The sequence below is a fragment of the Apaloderma vittatum genome, unplaced genomic scaffold (genome assembly GCF_000703405.1).
Source record: "Apaloderma vittatum isolate BGI_N311 unplaced genomic scaffold, ASM70340v1 scaffold42237, whole genome shotgun sequence".
NCBI lineage: Eukaryota > Metazoa > Chordata > Aves > Trogoniformes > Trogonidae > Apaloderma > Apaloderma vittatum.
In genome coordinates this window covers 14,535-41,748 of record NW_009725434.1, presented here as the reverse complement: position 1 = coordinate 41,748, position 27,214 = coordinate 14,535, and the positions used below count along the sequence as shown (strand labels likewise).

The 27,214-nt window shown below is 41.6% G+C and overlaps 1 protein-coding gene across 1 annotated transcript in view; it reads left to right on the top strand.

The window, feature by feature from the left end:
- The first annotated feature begins 515 nt into the window (after positions 1-515).
- NRG1 (neuregulin 1) overlaps positions 516-27,214 on the top strand; it is a 30,433-nt gene continuing 3,734 nt past the window's right edge. Inside the window, exons 1-9 of the mRNA XM_009872879.1 lie at positions 516-611; positions 1,656-1,677; positions 2,502-2,631; positions 9,368-9,426; positions 15,509-15,532; positions 20,022-20,124; positions 23,416-23,542; positions 24,997-25,127; positions 25,604-25,807. Coding sequence (XP_009871181.1) covers positions 516-611; positions 1,656-1,677; positions 2,502-2,631; positions 9,368-9,426; positions 15,509-15,532; positions 20,022-20,124; positions 23,416-23,542; positions 24,997-25,127; positions 25,604-25,807 — 896 coding nt within the window. The remainder of the gene's footprint in view (positions 612-1,655; positions 1,678-2,501; positions 2,632-9,367; positions 9,427-15,508; positions 15,533-20,021; positions 20,125-23,415; positions 23,543-24,996; positions 25,128-25,603; positions 25,808-27,214) is intronic.

Genomic DNA, 27,214 nt, shown 5'->3' with positions numbered 1-27,214 from the left:
TGTCAGACTACTCTTAAAACATGACCCCTTTTCCTGCCAAAAGACAAGGCATACATTTATCCTGATCTGAGAGGTTATAAATCATGCTTTGAGAGGCTGGGAGAAAGGAGTTTGTTATTATGAGGAATTAGTACTCCATGTTTGCATTTCATTAGCGCTTAGAGGCCCCAGTCAAGATCAGGATCTGGGAAGAAGTGACACAATGGATGTGTGTAACAGTGAGAAGCCTGAGTTTTGGAAGAGGTCACAGGAGGGCTTTTTCTGGCCCATCAGAGAAGGACATGCCATGCAAGCAAGGCGTCACAGAATAAAAAGGCTGGCACGCTTGTGATTAATGGCAAAGGAAAGAAGGGGTATGAGAGACTGTAAAGGCAGATGGAATTTTGATGGAATAAAAGCGGAGACTTAAATATCCCAGTCACTATTTCATGTCTCATTGAAACAAGATAGCTAAAGCCACTCTGAAAATGTTGCCAGCCAAGGTGGCCCATTATCCCAAGTGTTGAGGGCTAAAAATGCAGTTTTACTTCAAGGATGATGGGAAATGCATGAAAGTCAAATGTGACATGGACTACTTCATCTTTATTTTCGGAAAAAAGAACTCGAAATGTGTAAGTGGTACGTGTTGATGGCCAATCTGCTAAAAGTATGTTTTCTTTAAATTCCATGTGTTCAGTAAATGGTAGAATGTAATGTGTCTCCTACTATAAACATGCCCCTTGGGTTTCTTTGTTTTAGAAAAGGCTTTGAATATCAGACCACTTTTGTGTAGGTGCTTGCAGCTTTCTAGGCAACTCCAGTGAAATCAGTCAGTAGATAAAAGTATTGTTCCACATTGAGGTAGAAACTGTCTTTCTGAAACAAAAATACTGTTATTTGTTCAGCATTGTAACAAAATTTGTTACTTGTCTGTGTCTGGAGATGGCTAACAAAAACCATGCAGGAATCTTCCCCACTTTTTGCCTATGACAAATAGTCACTTCAGTTAGTTTTTAGCCATTTAAAAATTAGGTGCATATTCTCAAGCATTCCAAGTTACTCAGTAGTCAACGTAGGGAGACAGACACCATCAGAGGGGCTGTTTATCCCACTCACTGCGGGGAGTAAGTTGAGCTGCTTTCTGTCAGTGATGGAGAGCACCTTATAACTAAATAATTCAGCTGTAGGCAGATAAAATCAAGTTAAATTAATATCCTGAATGACTTGCCAGAGGTCACATAGCCCATCAGTGGCATGGTTCCTGAGCTGGATGTCCAAGTTTCAAGCACGCCTGCCCTGTTTTGACAAAACTTAGAGCAAAACTTATTCAAACTAGGGGGCAACCAGAGATTCTAGTTTTGGTCTGAAGCTGCAGCCTAGCAGGTAGCTTGGCTTAAGTTTAACTCAGCTCACAGAGGTGGTTTTGCAGGTACAAAGCAATGTGAGGAGCTGAGGACATAGAATGGTCTCCCCATCGTCCTTGCTGCTGTTAGCTAGTTTAAGGCAGCCTCGGGTAGATTTACCCTAACACTGGTAGTTACCAGCAATTACTACAGTGGTGAGTTCTTGAGCACTGTCTCTCCTACAACAGGGCAAATTGTAAGGCTGGGATTTCTCATCCCACCCCACCAGCCTCCTTAAAGGTTCTTAAATGAACCTTATCCTGCCTTTTCCAGGTTTCTGTAAACACAGCAGGAGGTAAGCTAAGAAACACTGCAGGCACAGTGGTGCTTGCATTTAATAACAATTTAGACACATAATGGTGTCTAGCAGCATTCGTGGCCCAAAACTGTTAATATTTCATGCAGATGAGCCCATCTGCAGGAGACTCTAGATTGGCCTCCAGATCAAAGGCTCCTGTTGGCACAAGGGTGGCAATCATATGTGCACAAGAAGGGATGGTGCCTCCAGCCCCCTGTCCTCTCCCTCACTGCAGAGTCAAACCAAAGCAGCCACAGATCTCATTTATGAACAGGGGAAGAGTTGGTCATCCTCTTCCTCAGAAGAAGGCAATGGCTAGACCGAGGGATTGAATCAGCATGGGGCCACAGTTTAAGCTCCACTGAAAAACACCTGCTTCAGGGCAATGTCAGGAAGAAGCCTCATCCAGGGCCTCATTTTATTGGGCACTATATCAGCAGTCTATAATGACTCTCGAACCTCAAAATCACTTGAAGGCAATTAATGAAATGTAAGTAAATGCACATTAATTACACATTTTTAATTACAAAAGCACACTGCAGAAATTTAATGTAACTTGATGAACAGGGCTAGTGAAATCCTTCCTTCCTCCTGGACTGGGTGTGGGGTAGCCTACCTCTGAGGAATGTATTTAAACTCCACTCCCGGTATGGGTCAAGAGAATACGAAGTTAGTTAATTAGCGCTTGTGGTAGCAACAGATTGAGATCTAGGACTTCCCAGATCTTGGTCTTACTTCTTCCCTCACATACATGTATACTTTCCAGTCAGGAATCAAAGCTAAGCCATTCTGATCCATGTTTTCATTCTGCTCTTTTCCAGCCACTTCTACATCTACAACTGGGACAAGTCATCTCACGAAATGTGACATAAAGCAGAAAGCCTTCTGTGTAAATGGGGGAGAATGTTACATGGTTAAAGACCTCCCAAACCCCCCAAGATACCTGTGCAGGTAAGAAATCCTATGTGCTTACTTTGATTGAGCCACCAGGTTCCAGAAATGCTTTTTCTTTAAAGGAGCACCTGAACAATTTCTTCTCCTGTTCTTGCGGCATCAGATATTAATTTTTAACTATGTGGATGTGAAATAACCTACCAAGAATGACCTCTGTGTTCGGTATATGAGGCATATCAGAGGCTAATCAAGAGATCTTCCCATGTCATACTGGCACAGCAAGTCCCATTGATGTTTACATGGCATAAAGTAACACAATTTTAGGCTTGTGTTAGAAATAATGAAACAGATACTGTAAACTAAATAAGCTGCAAATAGCAAAAAACAATGTGTGTGGATAACATCATTGGATAAATACCCTTTATACAAGACAAACTGGTTATTTTTATTGTCTGCTGTAGTAACTGAACACTTTCTGATGAGACTGGATTCGTAACTGGAGTTTTTGCTGTTGCGTTTAATTGCATAGAAAATTATGAATGTTATGGTAATTGGTAGATGTTGCTCTTTTGTGTAAGGATCTTGATTCAGTAAGTCATATGAGTTTCATTCTAAGTCACAGGCTGGACTTGATGATCTCAGAGGTCTTTTCCAGCTTCAACAATTCCGTGATTGATTCTGTGATTCTGTGACTCTGTGATTCTGTGTGTTTGTGCGCCTATCTCAAGTCCTGGCCTGTGCTGCATCAGGGTGCTGCAACAGTCCACTATGTTGGAGAACATCCATGAAGAGCTACAGCACTGGAGCTCACCACCTGCCTGGTGGTGCATCATTTAGCATTTACCTTGGGAGCTAAACCAGTCATAGTGAGTTACTGCTTCTCTCTGCCTTAAGAGGGAACCCCACAGTTAATCATTGGAGGAATGTCCTTGATCTAGCAGGAAAGGGGCACTTTTGTCAAGATATTGCTGTTTTTCAGACAGGCAATAGACAGTGGTCAGTAAAGACTGTCATCTGCTCTAACTGCATAGATTTTCAGTCTTCTAGGACTAAAAGTCAGATTACACTAATTGTAAAGATGACTCTGGTGACTGAGTTAGGTGAAGGTCTACAATGCTTTCATTAAGCCAGGAAGGCAGTGACTGCTTGTCTCTGCTGATAATTAAGAAAACAAATATCAACAAACCACAAACACCAAACCCCACAATGTTCTGCTTTACTTGTGAGCAAAGTGAGTACTCTGCTTTTCTTTTCTGGTAGAAGGATGCTACCTGCACTTCATGAGCTTTGTCTTGCATTGTTTTTTCACAGATAATTCTGTTGCTGGAAGTTATGAATATTTCATTGGTTTTAGAATAACTTTTAGCTAAAGTGAATATGGAAAAGTTACTGGCTCTGGTGGGTTGGAGTCTTTCTCGAGAGAAAGATTTGTGTTAAATTTACACGATCATTATAAGTCAGTAGTACAAGATTAGCAGTTTGCTGCGACTCTCCAGGGCATGTACGAGAGCCGACCTGCCTGTTTCAACTTCCTATCCAAACACTGCTCAGAAAACTCCAGGCCAACAAAGCTGAGCATCTAGAAGACTTACTAGTAATTACCACTTTCCTGACAGTTTCAGATGTATCCCATTTTCACTGGTACAATAGCTTTTTTTTTAATAATTCAGAATGCTATCTGTGTTTGGGTTTTGATGTTATAGATTAGCTAATTTTGTAATTAAATGTCTCAAAGACATTTGAATGAAGTCAGGATTTTTTTCCCCTCTTGTAGGAAGGAAATAACTTTTAATTCTGGGATTAGAGTTGAAAGAAAAGGCAATTCCCAAATTTGGCAGATGTGCATCTCTCTGGGTGGCCCAAGACCTATTTGGAAAAAGCATCAGAGGGTGAATCTCACTTACAGTAGGGCAGTGGAAAAGGATTCTTACACTGAGGACAGTCAGCACCATTGCTATTTTGCAGGGCCTTTTGCTATGCCCTTTAATACTTGCCAGAACCGAAACTTTATGTTGTATAGGAAAACAGGATGCAATACAGCTACATAAGAAATATAAGTACGAGTACTTGAAAGTGGGTGTAAAGGGAAACTGAAGAGACCAAATACAGTTCCCTTTTTATTTCATTAAAAATACAGACGTCTACTTTTAATTCTAGTATTCCAGTGTTAATTAAAGTAAGTATCTAACCAGTACACATTGCCTTCATTGTTCTGAGGAAATAAATCTTCCCCCAGAACATGCCTGTGGAAACAGAATGCTTGAAATATGGTACTTGCTCTTCATATTTCTGCCTCAGTAGCAAGTTCACATTTTTCCATATGGTCCATCTGTTGAGAGCAAAAACAAAATTTCTAAAGCATGAGCCATATCATTCTAAATTGGTTTCATCCCTAACCAAAAAAAAACATGACTCAGATTCACAACCATGGAATTTTCCAAGTGATATGTTGAGTTTTGTAAAACCCCTGTTCTCTTTAAAAAAGGAGCTCCTAAACCCATCTTCTGTTAAAATCTAGCTATGTATAAAAAAAATGTGCTTTGTAAGATATGTGGTATAATGATCCAGACTGGATCAGATCTTGCTCTCACGGATACTGGTGTGAACTTTGAGAAAATTCCCCGCTTTCAAGAGGTAACCATGTGAAACACTCAAGAAATGTGTAAAGACTTAGTAATGCATTGTGCAGCTACATCTATGACCCCAAACTGAACAAAACAATCTCAAAATATGAAAGATTAAAAAGGAAGCTCTGAAACTACTTAAATAAACTAGTGTATAAAAATTTCATAAGTTTCGTAAGAACGTGAATCACATTTTGAAAACATTTTGGAAGGCTGGATGTTACTGGCTTCCTATGAGACTGAGGTTCCTAAGTCATTTCTGTTTGGTTGGAAATGTGTCCTCAAGGTTACTGAAGACAAAAAATTCAGATGGCTTCTTCAGTAAATACAAAATTAAGTCCACAAGTCATACTTGAAGAAAAATGTATGTAATATCTGTTACACTTTCAGAGTGTTTTTTTGAAGTAGCCTACCATGAAGGCCTTGCTGCTCTGACTAATTGATTCCTTACTCACAGATATCTTTTCAGCTGCTTTTCTTGTTACTGAAGAAATGAATCTACATCTGAATTTTGCTAGACGAAATTAATTCTTGTCTTTAACAGAAGCATGCTGCTTCTTAACAGCGAAAAGACTGAATTACGTATTCTTTAATGACGTAGTTATTTTCTATATCCATCTTCATGTAAAGGCCTTGGTGGAATGGAAATTGACAGAAGATTCTTGAAAACAGCAAAAAGGGAAAATCTGTTTCCACAATGCTACTGAAAGTTCTAGAGATACTCATTCAACAAGTAGGATAAAAACTAGTTCTCACTTAGGTTATGAAATGGACTGCTAAATATGGAAGCATGATGTACTTACCATGGAAAAAGACATTCTCCCACAATACATTTGCTTATAGACAGTGGATGTAACAGAAATGTGAGGTCTTGATCCATTCAGACATTCCTCTGCTGCCAAAAGCCATATTGATTATATGTATTTGATATTCTGAGAAGTAGGGAAAAAAAGGAAAAAAAGCAATTATTTTAGTACACGTGGTTTAGTATTATGGTTACACCCAGCTAATACAATAAATAAATAGTCTGAGTAGCCTTTTATTGGCGCAAAGGAAATTATAAGACTGTCACAGCACATTTGTCTACTTGTTGCCCCGAGTTTCTTGACTCCGACTTTTGCTAGTGTCATAAAAGAAAGTGGTGCTTAGGTAGTGAACTATAAAAGAAAGACACAAGAAGAAACAATGTCTGGAAACATTGAGTGGGACAAGGTGTTTTGAAAAGGACACCATTAAGAGCTGTTTCTATAAGCGCAGTCTACACTGAACAAGCTGCCAAACAGCACTGGAAATAGTTCTGCACTGCATATCTGAGCAATAAAATGCCTTTAGCAGTCACACATAATCATAAGTGGCCAATCTCATCTTGGCTCCCATCTCAGCTGGCCCACCCTGGACCTGTTCTCAGGAGCTGGTGCTGCAGTCCATTTGCTGATGCTGGTTTCACAACAACTATAAACACACCTGAACTATTTACAACACCATCTCAACAGGGCTGAGCCTGCTCAGTCTGGAAGCGATTTCAGCATTGTCTACACCGGTGCTCAAGCTGATTTTGTCACCTTCACAGCTGCACCAACATCTGAAGATGAGCACAGACAGAGCAAGCAAGCGCCACTAGCCTGTGACAGGAGCAAAAGCTGAGGCTTTTAATCAGCAGCATATTCCCTGGAATTGGGTAGGGCTGAGACTGACAAACAAGATGTAGAGGTCCCTATGAAATGAAAGCCAGTGCAGGTATGAATGCTGGCGCTTTCCAAGGCTGTGTATTTAACAAGATCACCCTAGTGTAAAATAAAACTGAAGTCATGGGGGTAAAACATTTTTACCCTCATTCAGTAACACTGATCAAAATGCCTGCCATCAAAGGTGTTTTGCCTTCTACCAATGATACAGAAAGTCTTCTGTCGTGCCTAGCAATATCACCTTTTCATGACAGAGTTATTGTTATTGGATTTTTCTCAACTGAATTTACCTGTGGAGACTGGGATCTCCCCACACTGGGTACTTATCAAAACTTGTGACCTTGGCTCTGAAGAACATAAACTCCTTTCCTTAATAAACAAATAATATCATTACAGCAAGTGGGCACCGAAGAATCATCTGCAGATCCTCAAAATATACCTTTATTGTACAGAAATAATTCCTGTGTGTTTTATCTGAACAAGATACAGCATTTCTGCCTGGGACTGGTGCTCTGCCAAAGTGATTTTCTGAAAGTCACGCTTGTATGAGGGCAGCATCCCTCACCCTTAGGGCTAGAGGCAATTGTGGGAGAGCGAATTTTAAAAATCAGGGCAGCTTTCAATGCATATGAAACATGGATGGATGGAGTGGAGGATTGCTCTGAAGCATGTGCATTTGCAAATAAGAAGGCGCTTTGGCCCCAGTGTGTAAATGATGAAGCTGTTTGAAAAGGAGAGTAGCACCAGATCAGCAGCAGGAAAAAAAGAGGGGGAAATTCTTGCATCATAGCAAACTCATGGAGAGCATCAGAAAGATAGGCAAAACAAGTGAGAGGTATTGAAGGAAGCAAATATAAGGTAATAAACCACTGAGTAGGAGTGGATAGAAGAAGGAAGAGGAAAGAACATTCAAAATTGTAAGTGTTTAGTATGATGGACAATCATTCACATGTCTGAAGCACAGAAATTTGCATTGCTATGGTGATATTTTGGGAGTCTGAGCTCTGTCCCAAAATGGAGAATAAAGGTGAAAGAAGAACTGACAGCCAGCAGCAGACAAGCAAAGCACGGAAGAGAAATTCCTTCACTGTGACCAAGGGAGAAGCTACACTGAAGTTTTCCGCAGAAGAGCTTCTGAAGTGAAAGGGTGGACAGCTGTGGGACTTCAAATTTTGAGACCACCTCTGCCCTCTCATATTACTTGCTGACTGGATTGACTATTTTTCTGTTTGTCAGCCATGTTGAATATACTTCCTGCCTTTGAGTTTGAGTTTGTCTTCTCACTTTTTGGATTTTTTTGGCTTTTCTGTGATTGCTGTTTTAACTATTCCCCTTCAAAGGAAATTACTGGAAGACACAACATGCCATTACAGAAATAGGGAAAGCGTGGTATTTTCATAGATTTTTATGTGACTGGTGAAAGCAGCAGTGTAAGTTGCTGTTATACACTACACTGCAAATTAAAAAGACTCAATCTGGTCCCTTCATGAGGTGGAATTACACATTGTTCTAGCTCTGATTCGACTTTCTTTTTCAAAACAGACAAGAAAAAGACTTCCTAGAGTTTGGGGTTTTTTTCTCTGATGGATTTTTGCTGTACATTTTGCAAAGCATTATCTTCTGGAGAGGTTACACTTTACTGCCCCTTTTCTGATTGTTTTTCACTAATACCTAACCAGGAGGTCACTTAATGCACTCTCATCTGCATAGGCCAGCAGATGTCAGTCTGTTAGTGCAGTGGTTTTGGTGTACTATTGCTTATAACGTTTTTGCCCTTTAGGTGCCAACCTGGATTCACTGGAGCAAGATGTACTGAAACTCTGCCCATGAAAATCCAAAACCAAGAAAGTATGTTAAAATAATCTGAACTTTGCTTTCTTCCCCAACTACAGCAACAAAATCAATAGTACTTGGTGTTTTCACAGTTCAGCTGGAACTGGCCTCTTTACACACTAATTTATGATCTGATTCTCTAAAGTAAAATCTGTATACTATGGCGTTATTGATCTCCAAAATGTTTCTCATTTGTGTGATTTTTGATCTTACCATCCGTTCACAGATGCATTTGTATTGCACACACTGGCAGCTTTCTTATTTGGGAGATTGCTGTAAAGTGCAAGCATAAAAGAGCAAACTCACGGAGATGAGTGAGGTACAGATCTTGTGTCCTTGCTGCCTTGTGGAAAGTGCATCCTAAAAGCAGTTTAGGGATTTGGAATGGTGAATTTCTGTCTCACAGATCTGGATTGTTTTGGTTTTGGCTGGTTTTTCAGGGGGGGAATTTCTTTCCGTATCCACAGAGCAAATGAGTTGCTCTCAACATCGTGCGCCATTTTGACACAATAAACCGAGATTCAGTTTCTGAAAGTGAACTCACCAAGTCATATCAGTTCACACTGAAGGAGCTTCTTTCTTAGCATATATTCACCTCTTCTCTTTTCCTGTTTTTTCTCTACCATTTTTTTTGTTTGTTTTTCCTCTCAGGTGCCCAAATGAATTTACTGGTGATCGCTGCCAAAACTACGTAATGGCCAGCTTCTACAGTACGTCCACTACCTTTCTGTCTCTGCCGCAGTAGAAGCATGCTCAGTCAGTGCTGCTTTCTTGTCGCTGCATCTCTCCTCCAGTTTTTTTTTTTTTTAATCCGTAACTAGATTTGTTGCCTAAGGCCTAATATTGATTGTCTCTGCCTGTTGCATGAAAACAATAACAAAAAGCAGTTGCAGTACTCTCCTGGATTGTTTAGTTTTGAGGTTGTGGGGAAAAATAAGACTTAGGAACACAGTGAAAATAACACTGAATGGTGTGATACAGACTCCTCACTGGAATCAAGCAGTAAAAGTGAAAAAATTACATTGTAAAAGTATCACATTTTATTTGCCACAAAAAGCTTATGAATCTCTATATAGGGCAGTGCTCCCCCAACAAAGCGACGGGTAGCTAATCCTGTATTTGCATACAAAATTTTTATGGAGACCTACAAGTTCAAGGTAATTGAGATGCTTATATCATTTCAAATGAATATATGCCAGTCAGAATCAAAGTGGTCGTCCTCCTCACTGTCCAAGTTTTAGGGGAAAGAGCACAGAAAGAAAAAGAAAAGGAGTAGAGATGACATGAACAACGAAGTCTGACATATTTCTTTGTGGGTAACAGGTGCAAGAGATCAAGTATTTCAGAGCCAGATTAATTGGCCAAAAAATGTACCATACACACGCACACAGATGACTCTGTATCAGACTGCTGGTGTAACCAGCAATGCAATCACGTATCTCACAAGCTTTCCCATGGAGGGATGGGTTAATTGTTATTACTTGTCAGAGAGGAAACAGAAAGTACACTGAATATTTATTTTCTCTCATTGGCTATAGCAAAGTCAAAGGTGACATATAAGAAAATTGCTTAGATCTTGCATTTTAATGCATGTACACTATTCATAATTAATTGTTGTTGGCATTAGAATGTGGTATGATCTAAGAGCAGTATTATAGGAACTAGTTTTTGATGGATTACTTGCCAGCACAGAAAGATTTCAGAGACTGTAGACTGGCTTAATTTAATTTCCATTAGTATATAGGGGAAAAAAGCTGTTAGTCTGTGCTGGACATTTTGGAGCCTGAAGAGATGCATAGGTTTTATCTTATACTGATGGATGAAAAATGTCCATACATAATTCATACTGCCCATCATGGAAGCTGCCCATGTAAATCCCAAGGGTGCTGACTGGAGACCAGACCTTCCAGCATTCAAGTGTGTATTTCATGCCTTGTTTTAAAACCTTTATTAGTGTGTGTTATTTTAAAAGTGCTTCTAGTAACTATGGATTTAAAAATTTTTATGCTTTTACAGTGTTTAGGTTTACCCAATGCTAGACTTAAATGGCCTTTTCTTTGTACTGTAGTGAAAAAAGCAGTTAAAGTTTTCTGGTCTTAGAAGAATCATTTAAAAGGAAGTGGTGTAAAAAATATAAGATTCATTGTTTGATGCTGAATTTACTCTGAAAACTATGGAATGATTGTATGTTGATCATAAATATGTTTTCCTACCCATTAAAAAAAAAAAAAAAAAAAAGGTTTAGATGGGGTTCTTTCATTAGTTTTTCAGTTTCCTAACTCTGGTTAGGATTTTTAAGGTAATCTTTGGGCAGTGGACACCGGGCTGAGGTTTTCTGGAGTTACATCCATGGAAAAGGCATAGATGCCCTTTCCTTGCTGCAAGAGTTAAGCTAAGCTGTAAGTACTTAAGCTGGTGCAGCCCTCCTCTCCTTGAAATGTGCTGCCAGGAAAGCACACCGCTGTCTCGGTCAAGCTACTCTGAAACCTCCAGACAACGGCTATGAGACTGGCACTTCTGCCTACCCTGCATCTGCAGCATAACATCAAGTTTCTTCAGCCGCTACAAATCTTAAAATTACACTTTTGGAAAGAGTCCAGTGAGTGTACATTTATATGTAACGTAACAAAATCAATGAAGACGTATTTATATGACTTTTTATTATTACATCCAACGCAGACCAGAGCATACAATTAAAAAGAGGACCTAAAAGAGTTATCTTCAGGCGAATGTTATACTTAGGGCTTAAAGCCAAGCTTGTATTTTGCACCAAGTGTTGCAGGTGATTAACTTGGCTCCGTAGTTGCAGTTTTTGTAAATAACGGAGCAAATCAGGATGTTAGATAGCCTAAGTGCCAATAGGAAACAAAAATGATACATAGTGGTATCAGCTTTTACTTGCTTCATTTGGAAAGAGTCAGCAGAGTTCTACACCAAGTGTGCCTACTGATGAGCTGCTACATCCTACAGCTCTGTAGTTGGCTCTTGAGAAAATGTAAGCTTCAGAAATTTGCCCTAGAGTTGGTATTTGTAAGAGTCCTGAGCTATGCTGAGGGCCCTTTTGCAAGTTCAAAACAAAGCTGATGCTGAGCATTCTGGAAATCTGTCCTGACAGAGTGTGAGGCTATCTGGCTTATCTTGGCAGTGGTTTGGTTAGCCCTGAAACCAGGGCTGAAACTCAGTTGTCATTGAGAACTAGAAATGGGTTGAAAAGGACGGAGAGAATTAGGTGGATCTCTGTTTTAAAGAACGTTCTTCCATTGAACTGTCTTTCTTCTCTGTCAATGGAAATATTCGCATAACTGGGAATGGATGTGAGGAAGACTGCTAGAAAGCACATGTTTAGGCTGACTGTCCCTTGGCTTCCATCTTTGCAAACACACCAAACCATAGGACATGTGAAAGGTGATTGCCGTTAGATTCCACACCGCCGAAGTTACCTCCGGCACTGCAGCTATGCAGTTTTTCCACTTCAGCTGGTGCCTACCACCACTGCAGACAAAGGAAAAATAAACAACAAATTGTGCTAGTTTTGCTCGTCTCTGGCTGACAGAGCTTGTAATGTCCTTTCCTTGAGCACAGAAGTCACAGCTGCTAGCAGGTGTTTTCCCCAACACCCTGGCTTTTTGCTGTGGCAGTTTTGACTTTGAGGTTTGTGGTCTACTGTTGGTCCGTAAGACACCAGAGTGTGGTCCACAAAAGTGTTGCAAGAATACTTCGGTTCCATGCAGATGTATTTGCTGTGTTTGAATGCTCACAGATTTACTCGCTTGAGGGCAAGGAAGCAAGGCAAATGGAGGAAAGTAAAAGTAATGAACTAACATTAAAAGTTATGGCTAATTTTCATGTAGCTATGAATGAGAACATTTGCAGCAACACTATGCAGAATGATCCTTCGAATAAGAAACACTGGCAGAGTCTTGGATTGATAGAAGATTGAGGAAACTTCTCTAGAGCAGGTAAACTCTTTGTCCTCCCAAATGACTCAGGTGGGACAAGTAGCCTATCAAAAGAGCCAACTACCTTGCTTACTTTACTGCTGAACAGTTATATATATATTGTGAATATAGAATTTGTGGGGCCTGCTGTGAGCCATCTCAGGCATGAATTCAGTATGGTCTCTGCCTTCCTGAAGGCAAGTGTTTCAGCATGGGACACCAATTTAAACTATGTCCACTTCAGTTCTGCCATCCTTGGTGACCAAGAGGGACACTGTTAAGAAGAGCAGAGGGAAATTTCTGTTTAGAAGGCAGCGCCTGCTGCATATTGTCAAGATGAGTCTGTCTCAGAAATTAAAGGGAGCAAGAGTTGAGTAAAGCTGTGATATTCCAGAGGGATGGCCAAAACTGCTGTTACTCTGTGACAGACTCAGTTTTTCAGTTGCTTCACATAAATGACAGATCTTCAAAAGTCTGTTTTCCAGTAATTCTGCTAGCTCAGTATTTCTCAATTTCTGCATAGTTTCATTTGCATGAGAGTACTAGAAAATCTGACCTGAAATTTTCGTTTTCTAAAGGCTTTCAGAACCCCGAATTGTGCTCTTTAAGTGCTGAGACCAAGAATCCTAAATGATAAACACAGATTTGAAAAATGATATTGTTCATCCTCTCTTCAAGGTTAGAGAAGACAGATTTTCACTATAAAATACTCAGTTAATGCTCATTAAATGCCATGATAAAATAATTAAGTAAGGACATTCCCTATACTTCTAAGACACGAATCAGTTGTAGGACATTTTTGCAGGAGCCGTAGGACTTAACATCCCAAGTTCAGAATTGATTTTGCAGCCTGAGTACCACTAAAATGGACCAAGATTTAGGAGCCAAAGTGGATCCTAAGCCTCACAAAGAGACACAGCATACCAGTCCCTTAAGCAGATTTGGTCGACATGTAGGAGTTCTGCTCTGTGATAGTTTGGGGGATTTTAGATTATATTCAATTCAAATAACATGAAAAAGAAACTTTTCTAGAATTTCTCTTTACCCACAGAACACACTTAATAAGAAAACAAAATAATAACTTAAGAAAAATGGTACCTTGCTGCTTTTGAGGTGAAATTGGTCTCCCTGGACGCCTCTGCTGCTGCAGTTGATCCAAACAGGTCCTTCCCTTGTTAGGTGCAAGGTCTCTAGACAAACATGCAACTGTTCTCACCCTCTGCTGGGCAGCACCTTGTCCCCAGGCTACCTGGCCACCTAACTCTGTAAGTAGCCACCACAAAACCTTGGTGCCCAGCAGCTGTGGCACACAACTCATGAACACAGCATGTAGTCCCAAAGGACCTGCACCAGGATTTCCAGGCATCTTACTCTTGTGCTGTAGACCCTGGATCCCAGCATGCTACAATATCTCCAAAGAGTTGTAGTTGTAAGTCACTTTTTGGAAAAAAACGCTCAAATCTGGTTTCAGAGCATTTTGTCTTCCTGTTTATAAAATGAGAAGTGTTGGGATATTCTGCTTTCTTTTAATCATGTCTAAAGAGTGTAGCTAGGAATACCAAAGATAATTAAGAGCTATGTGACATGTAGGTTTGCATAAGCAATGCATGTTTCTTCAGCATGTTTTCTTGTTAGGATTTTCAACCAGAATGTGTTCCCATTTTAAATATCAACTTCCCATTGAATTATTTTTAATAGAAACTGCATGATATGAATTACTTCCCCTAAAATTAAATTACATCCCAGATAGGTGTTTTAGCTATAAAGCAAGCATAAATACAGCAATATATATGCATGGGCATGTTATCCATTTTACTGAAGACTTAACCAAGCTTTCTATGCAACTAATGTATATCGTTAGCAGTGTTCACACAGGCATGTAATATTGGCTCTTTGGGAAAAGACCTGAATGGATTCCAGTTTATTTAACCCTTAAACTGTTCCTGATTGGCAGGAAATAATTGGCATTCCCCATGTGTACATAAAAAATCCAGCTGGTCAGAAAATTAAATTTGAATTTAAATTTCACAGCACAGAGGGACAAAGAAAGTGAGAGCTACCATGCTTACGGTGGTGGCCCTGTGGGAAGGGTCTACTATGGTACCTGCCAGTGAGAAACCTGTGCTACTCCTCACCGCCAGCTGCTAGGGTCTGGCAGTGCTAATTTAGGCATGTGACCCATGTAAACGACATCAACTCCTGCACCCCATGGTGCATCCAGCAGGCCAGTGAGTGGTTCTGCTGAGGTAGAGTGGCCCAAAGGCAGGGGGTGAGTGGTCATCTCCTCGTTTTCCAGAAACGAGAGACCTACTGCAGTCAGTTTATCAAGCTGAGGTGGGCTCCCACTGCTGAGAAGACAGTGCCAGGCACCTCCAGGTCACAACCCACAAGGGCAAGGAGCCACATAATGGGGACAGGACCAGGTCCAGAAGGGAGGGCAACGCACAACCCCTTTGCAGGGAAATGCTGTCCCTTGTAAAGCATCCATGTACTCTCATGGTTCCATCTGAAAACAATCAGCCATTTCACATGGCGTCCTCAGACCACAGCCTCCTTATGTCAGTAAGATCTTTAAGGGTCAGTGGTTCCTGCTGTGTTCCCTGCACTGTGGCTGCTCAGAAGCCCCATATGTATTTTGGTGTGTAACTCTTGCAGAAGGTCTGGTCACATAGGTTACGGAAGTGCACTTGAGCGCTGTCCACATAACCATGCATCCCGTTGTCCTGTTTCTTATGCAGACACAGAATAACTGCAATTCTTGTATGTGATTTATTTTTTAGTACAATATATTGCTCTTTTCTGAAACTTTTTCCTTTTTCTTTCTTTTTTTTTTGTCAACTTTCTGCATTGGCAGAGCATCTTGGGATTGAATTTATGGGTATGGACCAATCATTCCTTTTAGCCTGCAGATTTTAGAGCCTGAGAGATAAATCCCATTTTATTTTTTTTCTCCACCTCTCCTTTTCAATTCCTAACCAATTTCTTTATGCTTTAGAAGGGATCATACAGCTATAACAACAACCCTTGTCAAAATGTGAGTAGAGATCATCTCACTAAAATGGTAATAGTAATAGGATATTCCAGACCTAGGGAGTTCTAGGAATTTCTGAAGTAATCATAACTTAGTGTACATCCAGTTTTCTGCTGTGTAATTTTTGCCTAGTTTTGACATTTGCTTTTGCTAAGTTCTTCCAAGGTTGCTGGATTTTGGAAACAGTGTAATGATTAAGCAAAATGACTAACTAGTCTCTCAGAAAAGGTAATCTGCTGTAGCCACTTAAAATCCTGCAAATTTGTAGTTTCAGGCTCTGGTTTCCAAGTAAAGTTTTATGTCTAAACCTAAAGCTAGGTATGCAAATTAGATGCATATAGATATGTGTAAATGTTATGCGTATATACGTTGATTTCTAGGTCTGTAAATTAGAAGTGAAATGAAAGTTATTTAGGAACTTCAGTGGAGGCTTACAGCCAGACTCCAGATCCTCAAGTCCGCAAATATATTCAATATCACTAATACCAAACTTATATTGCACCCAACCAAGAATATTGGCAGTGGGTATTATTCTTACACTTCAGTTTTAATACAACAATAGAACTTTTACGTCCTCTTCATAACTAGACTGTACTTACCTGACTAACATTTAGTAATCAGGAGTACATGTCCTGAATAGGCTAACTTGGAATTCAGGTCAGTTTTAGTTTGGGATCTCCCAAATTACTGGCAAATGAGAAGAACCAGACAGTGAATCTTCATACAGTTTTAGTTCATGTTCTTATTAAAAATGCCCCCACAGAATGTCATTAGCTTAAGCTGTGAACTGCAGAAAACCAATTACAAGTCCAAATTTTAAAAATCTCTCACAAGCCAGCTTATTGTTTTCATTATTATCACAAGGTAATATCAATTCTCATTTGTAAGTACTAGATTATAATAGAAGATAAATGATTACCTTAATATATGATTACCTTAATATGTGTCAAATTATGTAAGCAGAACCACCTCTTGGAAAGAAATTCTTTTTAAAATCCCTAGAGAACTGTAAGAATAAAAATTTTAAAACAGAGGAAATTTAAGACCATATATATCATCAATTACGTGTAAATTAGGGTGATGTGAAATTAATTGCATAATGTGCATGTTCAAAAGGCTGCACGTAGAGGGATTTAATATCTTAAGTATCATGCTGATTTGATTTTCCTAGCATTCTGCAGGGGAAAAAATTATTCAAATATTTTAAAATACTTAACAGACTAAAACTTTTTCTCAATTCTCACTGTGCATACATTCCTTTATAGACTTTTCCCTGAAGGCTGTTACTAGTTTTTTTCAAGCTAGTTTGATGAACACTGCAAACACAGCATGTGTTATTTGTCTGGGCATCATTAACTGGCTCTGTAATTGTCAGCACTGATCAGAGAAAGAGTGAATTTGTGGGGGGAGACCTGGTATAACAACAAGTGCCCCACAGGAATTCAATCCCTCCTTCTTGAAAACTCTTCTAGCCTGAAAAAGAGAGGCCAAGCAGCTCATTCCCAAGGCACCATGTCACCTGCAGAGCCACAGGCAGGATTCCCATCGTGTCCCACCAGCCAGCATCTCCTGCCACCTGCAGCAGCCCCACAGGTCACCCAGGCATCCCGCTAGGTCATTCCACACTGTCCCAGGCAGGGGGACCCTGCCAGCAAGGACCATGGACAGACTTACATGGGATCTTGCTGATTTACTGGACAAGACATGCCTGGACACGTGTGCCTTCTGGGCAGCCGTTCCTCCTGTGGCTCGAGGGAGGACATGGTAGTGCTTGCTGTTCGTGCACACCATGTCAAGCTGGATTGCCCTAATGACCTCATTTTGAAGGGAATGAGAGGGAATTAAAATAAAGAAAGCAGACCCGGGGGTTTATCCCTCCATGCCCCTCAAGACCTACAGTCCCAGCAGATGTGATGATGTGAGGAGCATTGCTTGGGGCTGCACCCAGAACCCTCGCTGCACCTCCCTCCTCTGCGGTGGGTGAGAGCCCAGGAGCGTCCAACATGCAACGACAAGCCTCACTCTACTGGCAGCCTTAGCAAGGCCATCACCAGTCAGCCACCTGGCTCATTTGCGACAGCCTCAGCCTGGAGTAAATCTCCTGGAGTCAATGAAATTTTTCCCCAAGTATAAACAACCAAGCAGAATTTCCACTGTTAGTCTATCTTCTTCCTCCTCTTACTTGCCCTCCAAGAAAAATGGGTGGATAGATCCTTAGTCATTTTCCTTTCACAAGCTAACAGTGGACAGCATAACCAAAAAAAAAAAAAAAGAATAATTCAAAGCATTTGCCCCTGAATTGCTTAGCACAATCCTCCTGTTTCCTGTGACATCCTCATAATACACCATTTCCATGGCTAACTAATAAGCACTTTTAGAAGGGGCAAAAGGGAAGGGGATCAAGTGCGACTAACTAGCCTAGGCAAGGAGTTATGCTGTATGAGAAATCCCTTCACACTCTGCTTCAGCCTTTTTTTTTGTCCCCAAGCATTTCTTCACTCTGTGTTTTCCAGTACTAAGCATGCTGTGCCAGGCTTGCAGTTGACTTCTCAACCCTTTAACTTCATCTTTCCTTATATTTCACCTTCCTCTTTTTCTCTTTGTCCTGGTTTGGAGTTTCAGACCTTTCTTCCTCCCTTCCCTTTTTTGACTTTCTGTTCTTGGAGTTACATTTTTGTTTTCTTTAATACATTTTTGCAGCATCCTAGTTTTACCAAACTCACTTCTTCTATTCCTCCTCCCCCCTTGTTAATAATCAGTGCTATTAATTTTGTCTGACAGTGCTGACCTGTTTGCTGGTGTTTTTGGTTTACAGTGGGTTTGGCTTGTAGGACAAATTTCTTCCATGGTAAGATGCATTGTATCAGAGAAATTGAGATTTCTTTTTGTTTTGTGGTTTGTTGTGTGAACAGCAACTTTAAAACTAAACTACATAAGCCTAGGAGACACACTGGAGGAATGTCTGCTTCCTCTTCACTAGGGAGCATTTTCTCCTGAGCTGGCATGGCATTAATGACAGCACGTCCCTTAAATGCCTAAGCTTGAACAGAGACTTATGGCACATGTGGTAGACCATTGTGCTTCTCTGTACTTCCTGAGAAATTGCTCCACAGAACTTTTATATTCATTTAAGTCTCTTCTTTATAAGTCTGGCATTTACCCCAAAAGCAGTGCAGAGCTGTGCAGCTTTTATTCATTCATTTATTTTTTTAATCACCTAGTGGTATTTTGCCTGTGGTCAATATTGCAGTTTGGCCTAAGGCCATCGTCTGGTCTGGATCCTCCAGGGCAAGTTTGCTGGACTGCCTGCTTACTCAAAAACAAGACCTGAGAAGAGCTAGAAGCCCATTTTTGACCTAAAAAACAGAATGCAAATCCGCATCCATAAAGCATCAACACAGAACATGCCTCTGTTTCAGCGCTCCTTACATGTTTCCCCAGCGCAGCACACAGCAATGCTCTCTGCCAAGCATGAGCAAGGCTGGAATGCACGGGTAGCTCCAACCCAAACATTACCAGTGCTACTAACTTCATTATAATAGTGAAATATCTCTGATGAACAAGATCAGTAACAAGGTGTCATCACTGAGCGAGCTGCCACACTAGACAGAGCAGTTCCTCTGTTGGACACAAAGAGACTCAGGTAGAAACCCAGCATTTCTCTGATACAAGGCACTGCTGTATGTTGATACTGCTGTGTTTTTGGAGGAGCACTGGAGAAGGAGTCTGAATTTTATCACCAAAGCTCAAAACCTGTCTTCATTTCTGTTAGAAATGTAATTACAAGCCAAGCTTATGTCTCAAATATAGAAAGATATTTTGAAATCTGTAAAGACAACTGAGATATAAATTGGCATGGGGGCAAAAGGGACCTTGGATAAGAAAACAATCCAAGAATGATAATATGATAAATTTCTCCTAAGGCCTGTAAAATTGGCCTTCATTCCAGCTGTCTTTGCAGAGTAAAACCTCCAAAGCATTTGCAAATTCATTTTATTACCTTAGTGCATTGCATTTTTACTTCCAGCAAATGCTGAGTGTTTGTTAATTGTTGTTTCTTAGATATTAATCTTGTTGACTTAAACCAAAAAAAGAAAAAAGATTACTTTTGACTGTAATTGCATAAATGATTACTCATCCCAAGTACTGTGTTAAGAGCTTACAGTGTAGTCCTGTTCTCCTTGCAGTCAATAATGAGTCTGCCTGAAGTGTGGTAGCTCTGTTTCAGTGTGGTTGTGTGAATCTGTGAAGTGGTTTGTAGCATGCTAGCTGTTGACTGTGTGCTCCTTGCCTAGCCATCCTCCGTGTGACCTTCTTTGTTTTTGTCCCTTTCTAGAAGCTGAGGAACTGTACCAGAAACGGGTGCTGACCATAACTGGCATTTGCATTGCTCTTCTAGTAGTTGGCATCATGTGTGTGGTGGCCTACTGCAAAACCAAGTAAACTTTTCTCTTCTTTTTTATATCCATAGCTGTTGGTCAGGGCCTTCCCAGTTCACTGTAGCTTCTACTCCTCCGAGCGTAAGGTTGTATCAGTTTCTTCCGAGCTGAGGAGACAAACCTGTGGCTAGGATGCTCTGGTCCAAGCCAGATGGGTGCAGGTATCTCCATGCTCATCAGCAGTGTAAAAATAAGACAAGTATCTGAAAGGTTTCTCACCCATCAAGTGTGACTTGAGTGAATTCCACTGACTTGCTGTTCTTTGTCTATCACCCATTCCAGCTGGTTTCCCCAGATGAAAAGGAACAAACCCCAACACTGCAGTCATGTTGCTCTCCAGTAGTAAATTTTACCTATCAGCCTAGTTTGTTTGTGCTTGAGACAAGATTAATGGTGGTAAAAGTTACTAAACACCAAAGGCCAAAGAACTGAACATGAAAGGGCTCCCAAAAGTAGTCACTTAAATGTATTCTGTGAGTCTCTGTAAATTACTGGAGGTGACTCTCAAGCATTCATAAGGCACTCTAGACCATAAATTACACTGAATATCAGCAGGATTTGTGTTGCCAAAACTTCTGGCTGCTGTTATAAATCTCCTCACTAAAACACAGAAAACCCTTACCATAAATCTTCCACATTTAAATAAAACTGATTTATTGTTTCAAGGCGTGATTGACAGTTGGGTTGTTGGTTTTCCTTGTAATCCCCACCAATAATGGATGTGTTAAAAGTGGGGGAGGAGGAGAGTCATTTGCCCTCTTTGGTGAGAGTTCAGCCACACACATATGCTACTGCCACCCACAACCTTGTGCCAGTGGTCAGTGGGGAATGATTGAGATAGAAATAAAGAATCAGATCAATTTTACTGCTTTTAGAAGAGACAACTGGCAAGCCAGGGCAGCTAAACAATACCTTTCCTGGTCCAAAGTTCATCAAAATCAGCCAAGACATGCTTGTGAATTTCAACAAACCCATCAGAGGTCTGGATGCTTTGTCACAGTTTGTCCCAGATGTCAGGGATCACTGCCAGCCAAAAGGGAAATGTTTTTCAAACACGGCTGATGAGAGTGAAAGGGAGCTGCCAGTTCATGGCCCTCCAAATGCAGCAGTGGTGCCAGACTGCTATCTGTGAGGTATTCCCCATGTGATCTTTCCTAGTAATCAGGCGAAAACTGAGAAACTGAGGAAAATTCTGGAATGATGTTAGGAGAACACACCAGATAAAATGGAATTACTTAGATTTTGTTGGTCTTCTTGCAGGAGATACTGCTATTCAAATTCTAAGGCAGTATCTTTTGACACTTGAGTCTTAATTCAGAGGTGCTTTATTTGCAAGACATTTACATTAAGGGAAAGGCTTCTCGGAATAAGTGAAGTACACTTTGGCTTTCCCATTATTTTTTCTTCTTGTTTCCTAGAGTAATTCCTGTTTTCAGTCAGTGTTCTTTTACCAGAGAACAAATGGCACCATGGAAGCATGCAAAATGCAAGTACATTGATTGCTGAAGGTGGGAAGTAATGTGGCTTTCTAGGGACAGATTGCTGGCCAAAATGTGCCAGGATCTCGGACGCATAGATGGATGATTAACTCAAACTCCCTCTAGAACCCTCTTTTGGTACTGTCAGGTTGTCCTCAGCTCCCACGGTCTCCCAGGTCTCATGAGGGGGTGCTGTAAAATCTAGTTAAACCCTTGTCTGTGTTGCTTCTCAGCCCAGGCAGGTCTTTGAGTAGCTGCTTAGCTGGCTCCTGGCACGGCACTCTCCATCCACTTTAACCACCCATGTGTCCTAAGATGCTTCCTGATTATGCTCCAGACACAAAGCCCACATGGACCAGGGACTGTGTCCTGCTCCTGACAGGAGCATTTCCAAGGCAGCCGTTGTCTGTTTATACCATTCTCATATGGACTGACATAAATTAAACATCTTCCACTATCCAGGCATATACACACAGAGTAAAATGCAGTGTGTCAAGTCATAGCTTCCCTGGCTATCCAACTTCAACATATTTATGGTTTACTCTCCCCCCTCTTTTTTGGAAAGCTTGGAATAGTCCCCTTGAATTCAAAACAGGACTGAAAATTGTTGTATCTTACACTGTCATACCCTGCCAAAACAATCTGCACTTCTCCATACAGCTTAGGGAATTGTGTGTATTTCAGCTCTTGCCACAGTCAAGGTCACGTGCAGGCTGCAGTGTGTTGGAGCCTGCATACTCCCTTCATTTCCCTGGATTCTGTGGCAGGATGGTGGAAATTCTCCAGTATAATCAGACAAAACTGGGGAATATTGATAAATTAAGTCTGAAATTGAATAGCTCTGTCTCCGGTTATTTATTCTGGTGTTCTCTTTTGTGTGTTCTGCATGACCTTCACAGTGCCAGGTTTCACTACGCTGCAAGTTTTGTTACTGACAGCTTGTAATAATTTCCTGAAAAGTTCTCTTGAGCAGAGCTGGAAGGATTAGCAACTGGGGAAGGAGCAGCTGAGGACGGGGCACAGTAGAAGCATCCAAGTCAGTCAGGAACCATGCCATTAGTATCTGGTGGATGGACAGTTCTACTGAATACGTTAGCAAACCTAGTATCCATCTGGCAATCAATAGCTTTCTAGTTAATCTGATGTAGCCCAACACATTCTATGATTCTGTGTTGCTGTGATGAAACCTTCCAGAGCTGCCAAAATGACTGCAGACTCGGGGATACCTCATGCAGCCCCCCTTCAGATTTCTGGCGCTTCTTTTGCACTCTTTACCTCTTTAACACATTTATGTGCTTGGAATGCACTGCTGAGGTAAGGGATGAATCTCGCATCACAGAGATCATGGCACACATCATGTTTTCCAATGGCCTGAAGGTGAGGCCACCTCAGCTCACTTTGGTGAATGAGGAAGCATAACCCGGTGGGCTGTCAGAAACCTGGCCCTGGCTGCAGTGAGAGTGTCGAGATGGCTGGGTTAAAATCTCTCCCCACTCCCTTCTGAGTGTAGTAAAGAGCTCCTCCTGAGAGGGAGCGTGGCTTAGAAATGGCTTGCCTCTTCCTCACACTTTATCCCATCCCTCTGTGGCCTGCTGACTCCTGGAAGCATTCCCACACATCCTTCCCCCTCTGCAGGTCCCCACAGCTCCAGCTGCAATTAGACCTGCGGTCTTAAGAGTTACTGTGAGATCTTGCAGCAGTGGGGAACTGCTGGCAAAAAAAAAGCAATGTTATGATCATCATCATCAACATGCTGAAAGGTGCAGCTGCTTTCTCTTTGTCTACTAAAATCATTTCCGTGTTTTGTGCACAGGAAGCAGAGGAAGAAATTGCATGACCGCCTTCGGCAAAGCCTCCGCTCAGAAAGGAACAATGTGATGAACATGGCCAATGGGCCGCACCACCCCAACCCACCGCCAGATAACGTCCAGCTGGTGAATGTAGGTTTTACTGCCAGTGTTTCAGCTAGGTTGACAGTACCACAGCAAAGCTCACCCCATAGCTTTTAAACTTCTGCCTGCTGCTGTCTGGTGACTGAATTCTTTTGCCTTTCTCCACCCAGAAACAATTAGGAACTTTGCAAAAATTGTGCAGTAAAATGAGATACGTTTCTGCAGGCAGCCAGCTTACTGGGGCATGCTGCAGTGCTGCAGCTGTGCCTCTGGATCTAGGACACCAAAAGCAAGAAAAATGCCTCATATGAAAGTACTGACGATTCTGCAGCAGCACTAAGTGCTGTAGGGATCAGTTTCTTCAAAAATACATGTCTGGCTCTTCCTGCTGCCCTTGGCCTGATGAGGGGTGACTAGGGACAGCCCCCTCAGATCAGAAATGTGACATTATGAACTCAGAGTTTAAAGTCTGAATGAAGGTCTCACCTGGACACTAGCAGTGGCCAGAGAGTCAGAACTGAGGCAGATACTCCACCAGCATCGCCCAGCCATTTGTCAGAACTGAGCAGAGAGTTAGTCTTCAACTAACTCCTTGGCCAACACCCCTGGCCTTAGAGACCATGACTTACAAGGCCTGTAGCTGCTTCCTCCTTCCTTTCCCAGGGAATCCTGGTGCCTGGAGGATATCTCAGCTTCTTGCTTTTTTTCTCCAGCTCCACCATCACTGTACATATTCATGACAGCTCATTGCAGCAGTGAGCCCTGGCTCCCTGCTCCCACTGACCTTGGTTAAGACACCTTTTCAGAAAACCTCAGCTTCCAATATCTCCCCTCAAAAGACCCATATTCATGGTCAGATTATTAAGAGAGAGGAATCCAGAATTCCCCACTGAGGAGGATGGAGAGTCCTAGAAGCAACAGCACTGGGGGCAGTGAAAGCTGTGCAGGAGGCTGGACACTTCACACACCTCCAGCCCCATCTCAGGAGGCTTTGGCCCATCCTGCAGATTATCTTGTAATGAATAGGTCTGCCCTGGTTCTGCATCCACAGACACTGAAAATAACCCTTTCCTGCCCATTTTCTTATCCTGCAATGAACAATTGCTACTGCTAACTACCGCAGTATTTTTGATATTTGGTAGAAAAAGGTGGGATTGCCTTTCCAGGTCTTTATCCATGAGGACTTCTAATTCCCATGTTAAATGGGAATTATTAAATATATGGTTTTTATACCCTGATTGGGATGCAGACCTTTGCTAATATCCTCATTTGTTTCTTCCTACTTTGAGCTTAGATGGGTTATGTACGCAGAGGTGCACGTGAATGTACTCAAGAGTCTCCATGTGATTTCTTCCTGTGTTTAGGTGACAAAGACTGTGCTTTGGCACATGTGAAAAAACTGTGACTTAGTAGGGAGGAGGGAGAGATTGGAAATTATGTATGCAAATGTGCTGTGAATTGCAGTTTGTAAAGCTGAGGTTTATCTGTTTGGTTTTTTTCAGCAGTACATTTCAAAAAATGTAATCTCCAGTGAGCATGTCATTGAGCGAGAAACAGAGACTTCATTTTCTACAAGCCACTACACTTCAACAGCACATCACTCCGTGACAGTCACTCAGACACCCAGCCACAGGTACTGGAGGGGGAAGGAAAACAGGACCTGTAATAGCTGATCTATTGCTGTTGCAGATCCGAAAAGATGTATTAAAAAAAAAAGACTCAGAAAAATCTATGGTCCCTTTGTAGCATTTTCATTTTAAGACTAACAATGTGTGATGTCATGTCATCTAACTAATTATCTTTCCAGGAATTCAAAAAGAGTTTTATTGAGTGAATGGCATCCCAGTACTGTTACAGTGAATGTTAATATGGGAAGCCCTCCTTCCCTGTCCTGTTATCCACGCATGCAGAATCTTGATGCATGTGGATTTATGCAGGTCACAGAACTCTGCTGCCCAAGTTACCAACCTGAAGGTTACACTGCACATCCCAAGTGGCAACAGAGCCCATACTTTCCCCGGGCTAAGCTTCTGCTCATCTGCATTTGCCATCAAAGCACCCTCTCACACTCCCCTCCCTTTTTCTCCTTTCCGGGCTGCTGCTTTCCAGCTGGAGTAATGGCCACACCGAAAGCATCCTCTCTGAAAGCCACTCAGTGCTCGTCAGCTCCTCCATGGAGAACAGCAGACACACCAGCCCAGCAGGGCCCCGGGGACGCCTCAATGGCATCGGCGGGCCTCGAGAAGGCAACAGCTTCCTCCGGCATGCAAGAGAGACCCCTGACTCCTACCGAGACTCTCCTCACAGTGAAAGGTAGGACATAACAACTCATTACCTTCAGCTGGCAAGGCTTGGTGTTACCACATGGTTTCAAAGCTTGGGAGCCCAAGAGGAAGTCCAACAGTGCAGCTATTTGTGTAGGGTATGCATCTCCTTATTTGTAAAGGTAGAGAGCTTAGTAGTAGTTTAAAGTCTACCAGTCTTCCCATTTTTCATCTGTTGAATTTATTCATAATAGCCAGCAGTTCACATTTGGATAAGCTCCACTGAAGTAATTTGTAAGAAATTTCCATTGTAAAGCAAAAAACGGATCATTGCCTAATTACCAGGAAGGGTCTTGTGAGACACAAAAGGTGAGGAGATAGCAATGTATTAGTCCATAGGAGGAGGGCACGAACTCCTAAGCAGCATAGGAATTCTGCTGCAGCCTGCTTTTCGGGGGATTCCAGCTCCTAAACCCATTATCTCCTTCAGAAGTTGCCCTTGACACTGTATTAAATAAAAGTAAGGAACACAAAGGGCAAGCCAGAAGAACCCAGCTCAGTATTAAATAAAAATAAGGAACACAAAGTGCAAGCCAGAAGAACTCAGCTCAGTATTAAATCAGGAAGGCTGGTTCATCAGTACCTAAGGTCTGCCTTGAAGTGCATCCGTTGAAAGAAATCTTTTATTATAAAAGTAAACTTTTACTATAAAAGTTTTCTGAGCTTTAGGCTAGGATTTTATCTCAAGAGCATCGGGGTGGCCCCAGAGTAGCAGAAGAAAGACTGAGAAGAAACAAGATATTTGAAGAGAGCTTTGCACCCTGCAGTCAGAGGCAGAAAAAAAGGAAAACAAAGGGTTGCTGGACCAATCTCTGAGCATTGTGAAATCACAAGGAACTAGATCTTGTGAGATGTCCATGATGTCAAAAATGCAGCCAGGCAATCTCCAAGGAGACTGAGTTGTGTAGGAGACAAACTGTGATTTCCAGAAAAAATGAATGTGCAAGTACAGGAAAAGACATTTCTGTGGTACTCCATCTGTTACACGGACAACTGATTGTAAGCGGGATAAAGCACCAATGGCTGAGGGCTTTCTGAATAAGGCCTGTAGGACTGCTAAGGACAGTGACCTGTCCCTCTGCTTGCAACAAAGTTATCTGTTATTTACCATGGCATTTAATTTCAAGATACGTGGCTCACATGACATAAATAGCCATGGCCCCAATCCAGCAGAACACTTCAACAAGATTATCTTTTAATCATGCAAGTAGCCCTGTTGAAATTAGTGAGATTACTCATGCGAGTAGAGCTCGGAGTGTGTATAAGTGCTTTGCTGGATCAGGACCTATAGCAGTAGACATTGCATTGTCCCCTGCCTGGGAACCATAGAGGACACATGGCCACATGCCCAGCGACGATAAGTATTACAGCTTAGTAAATCCGGATATCCATGCCT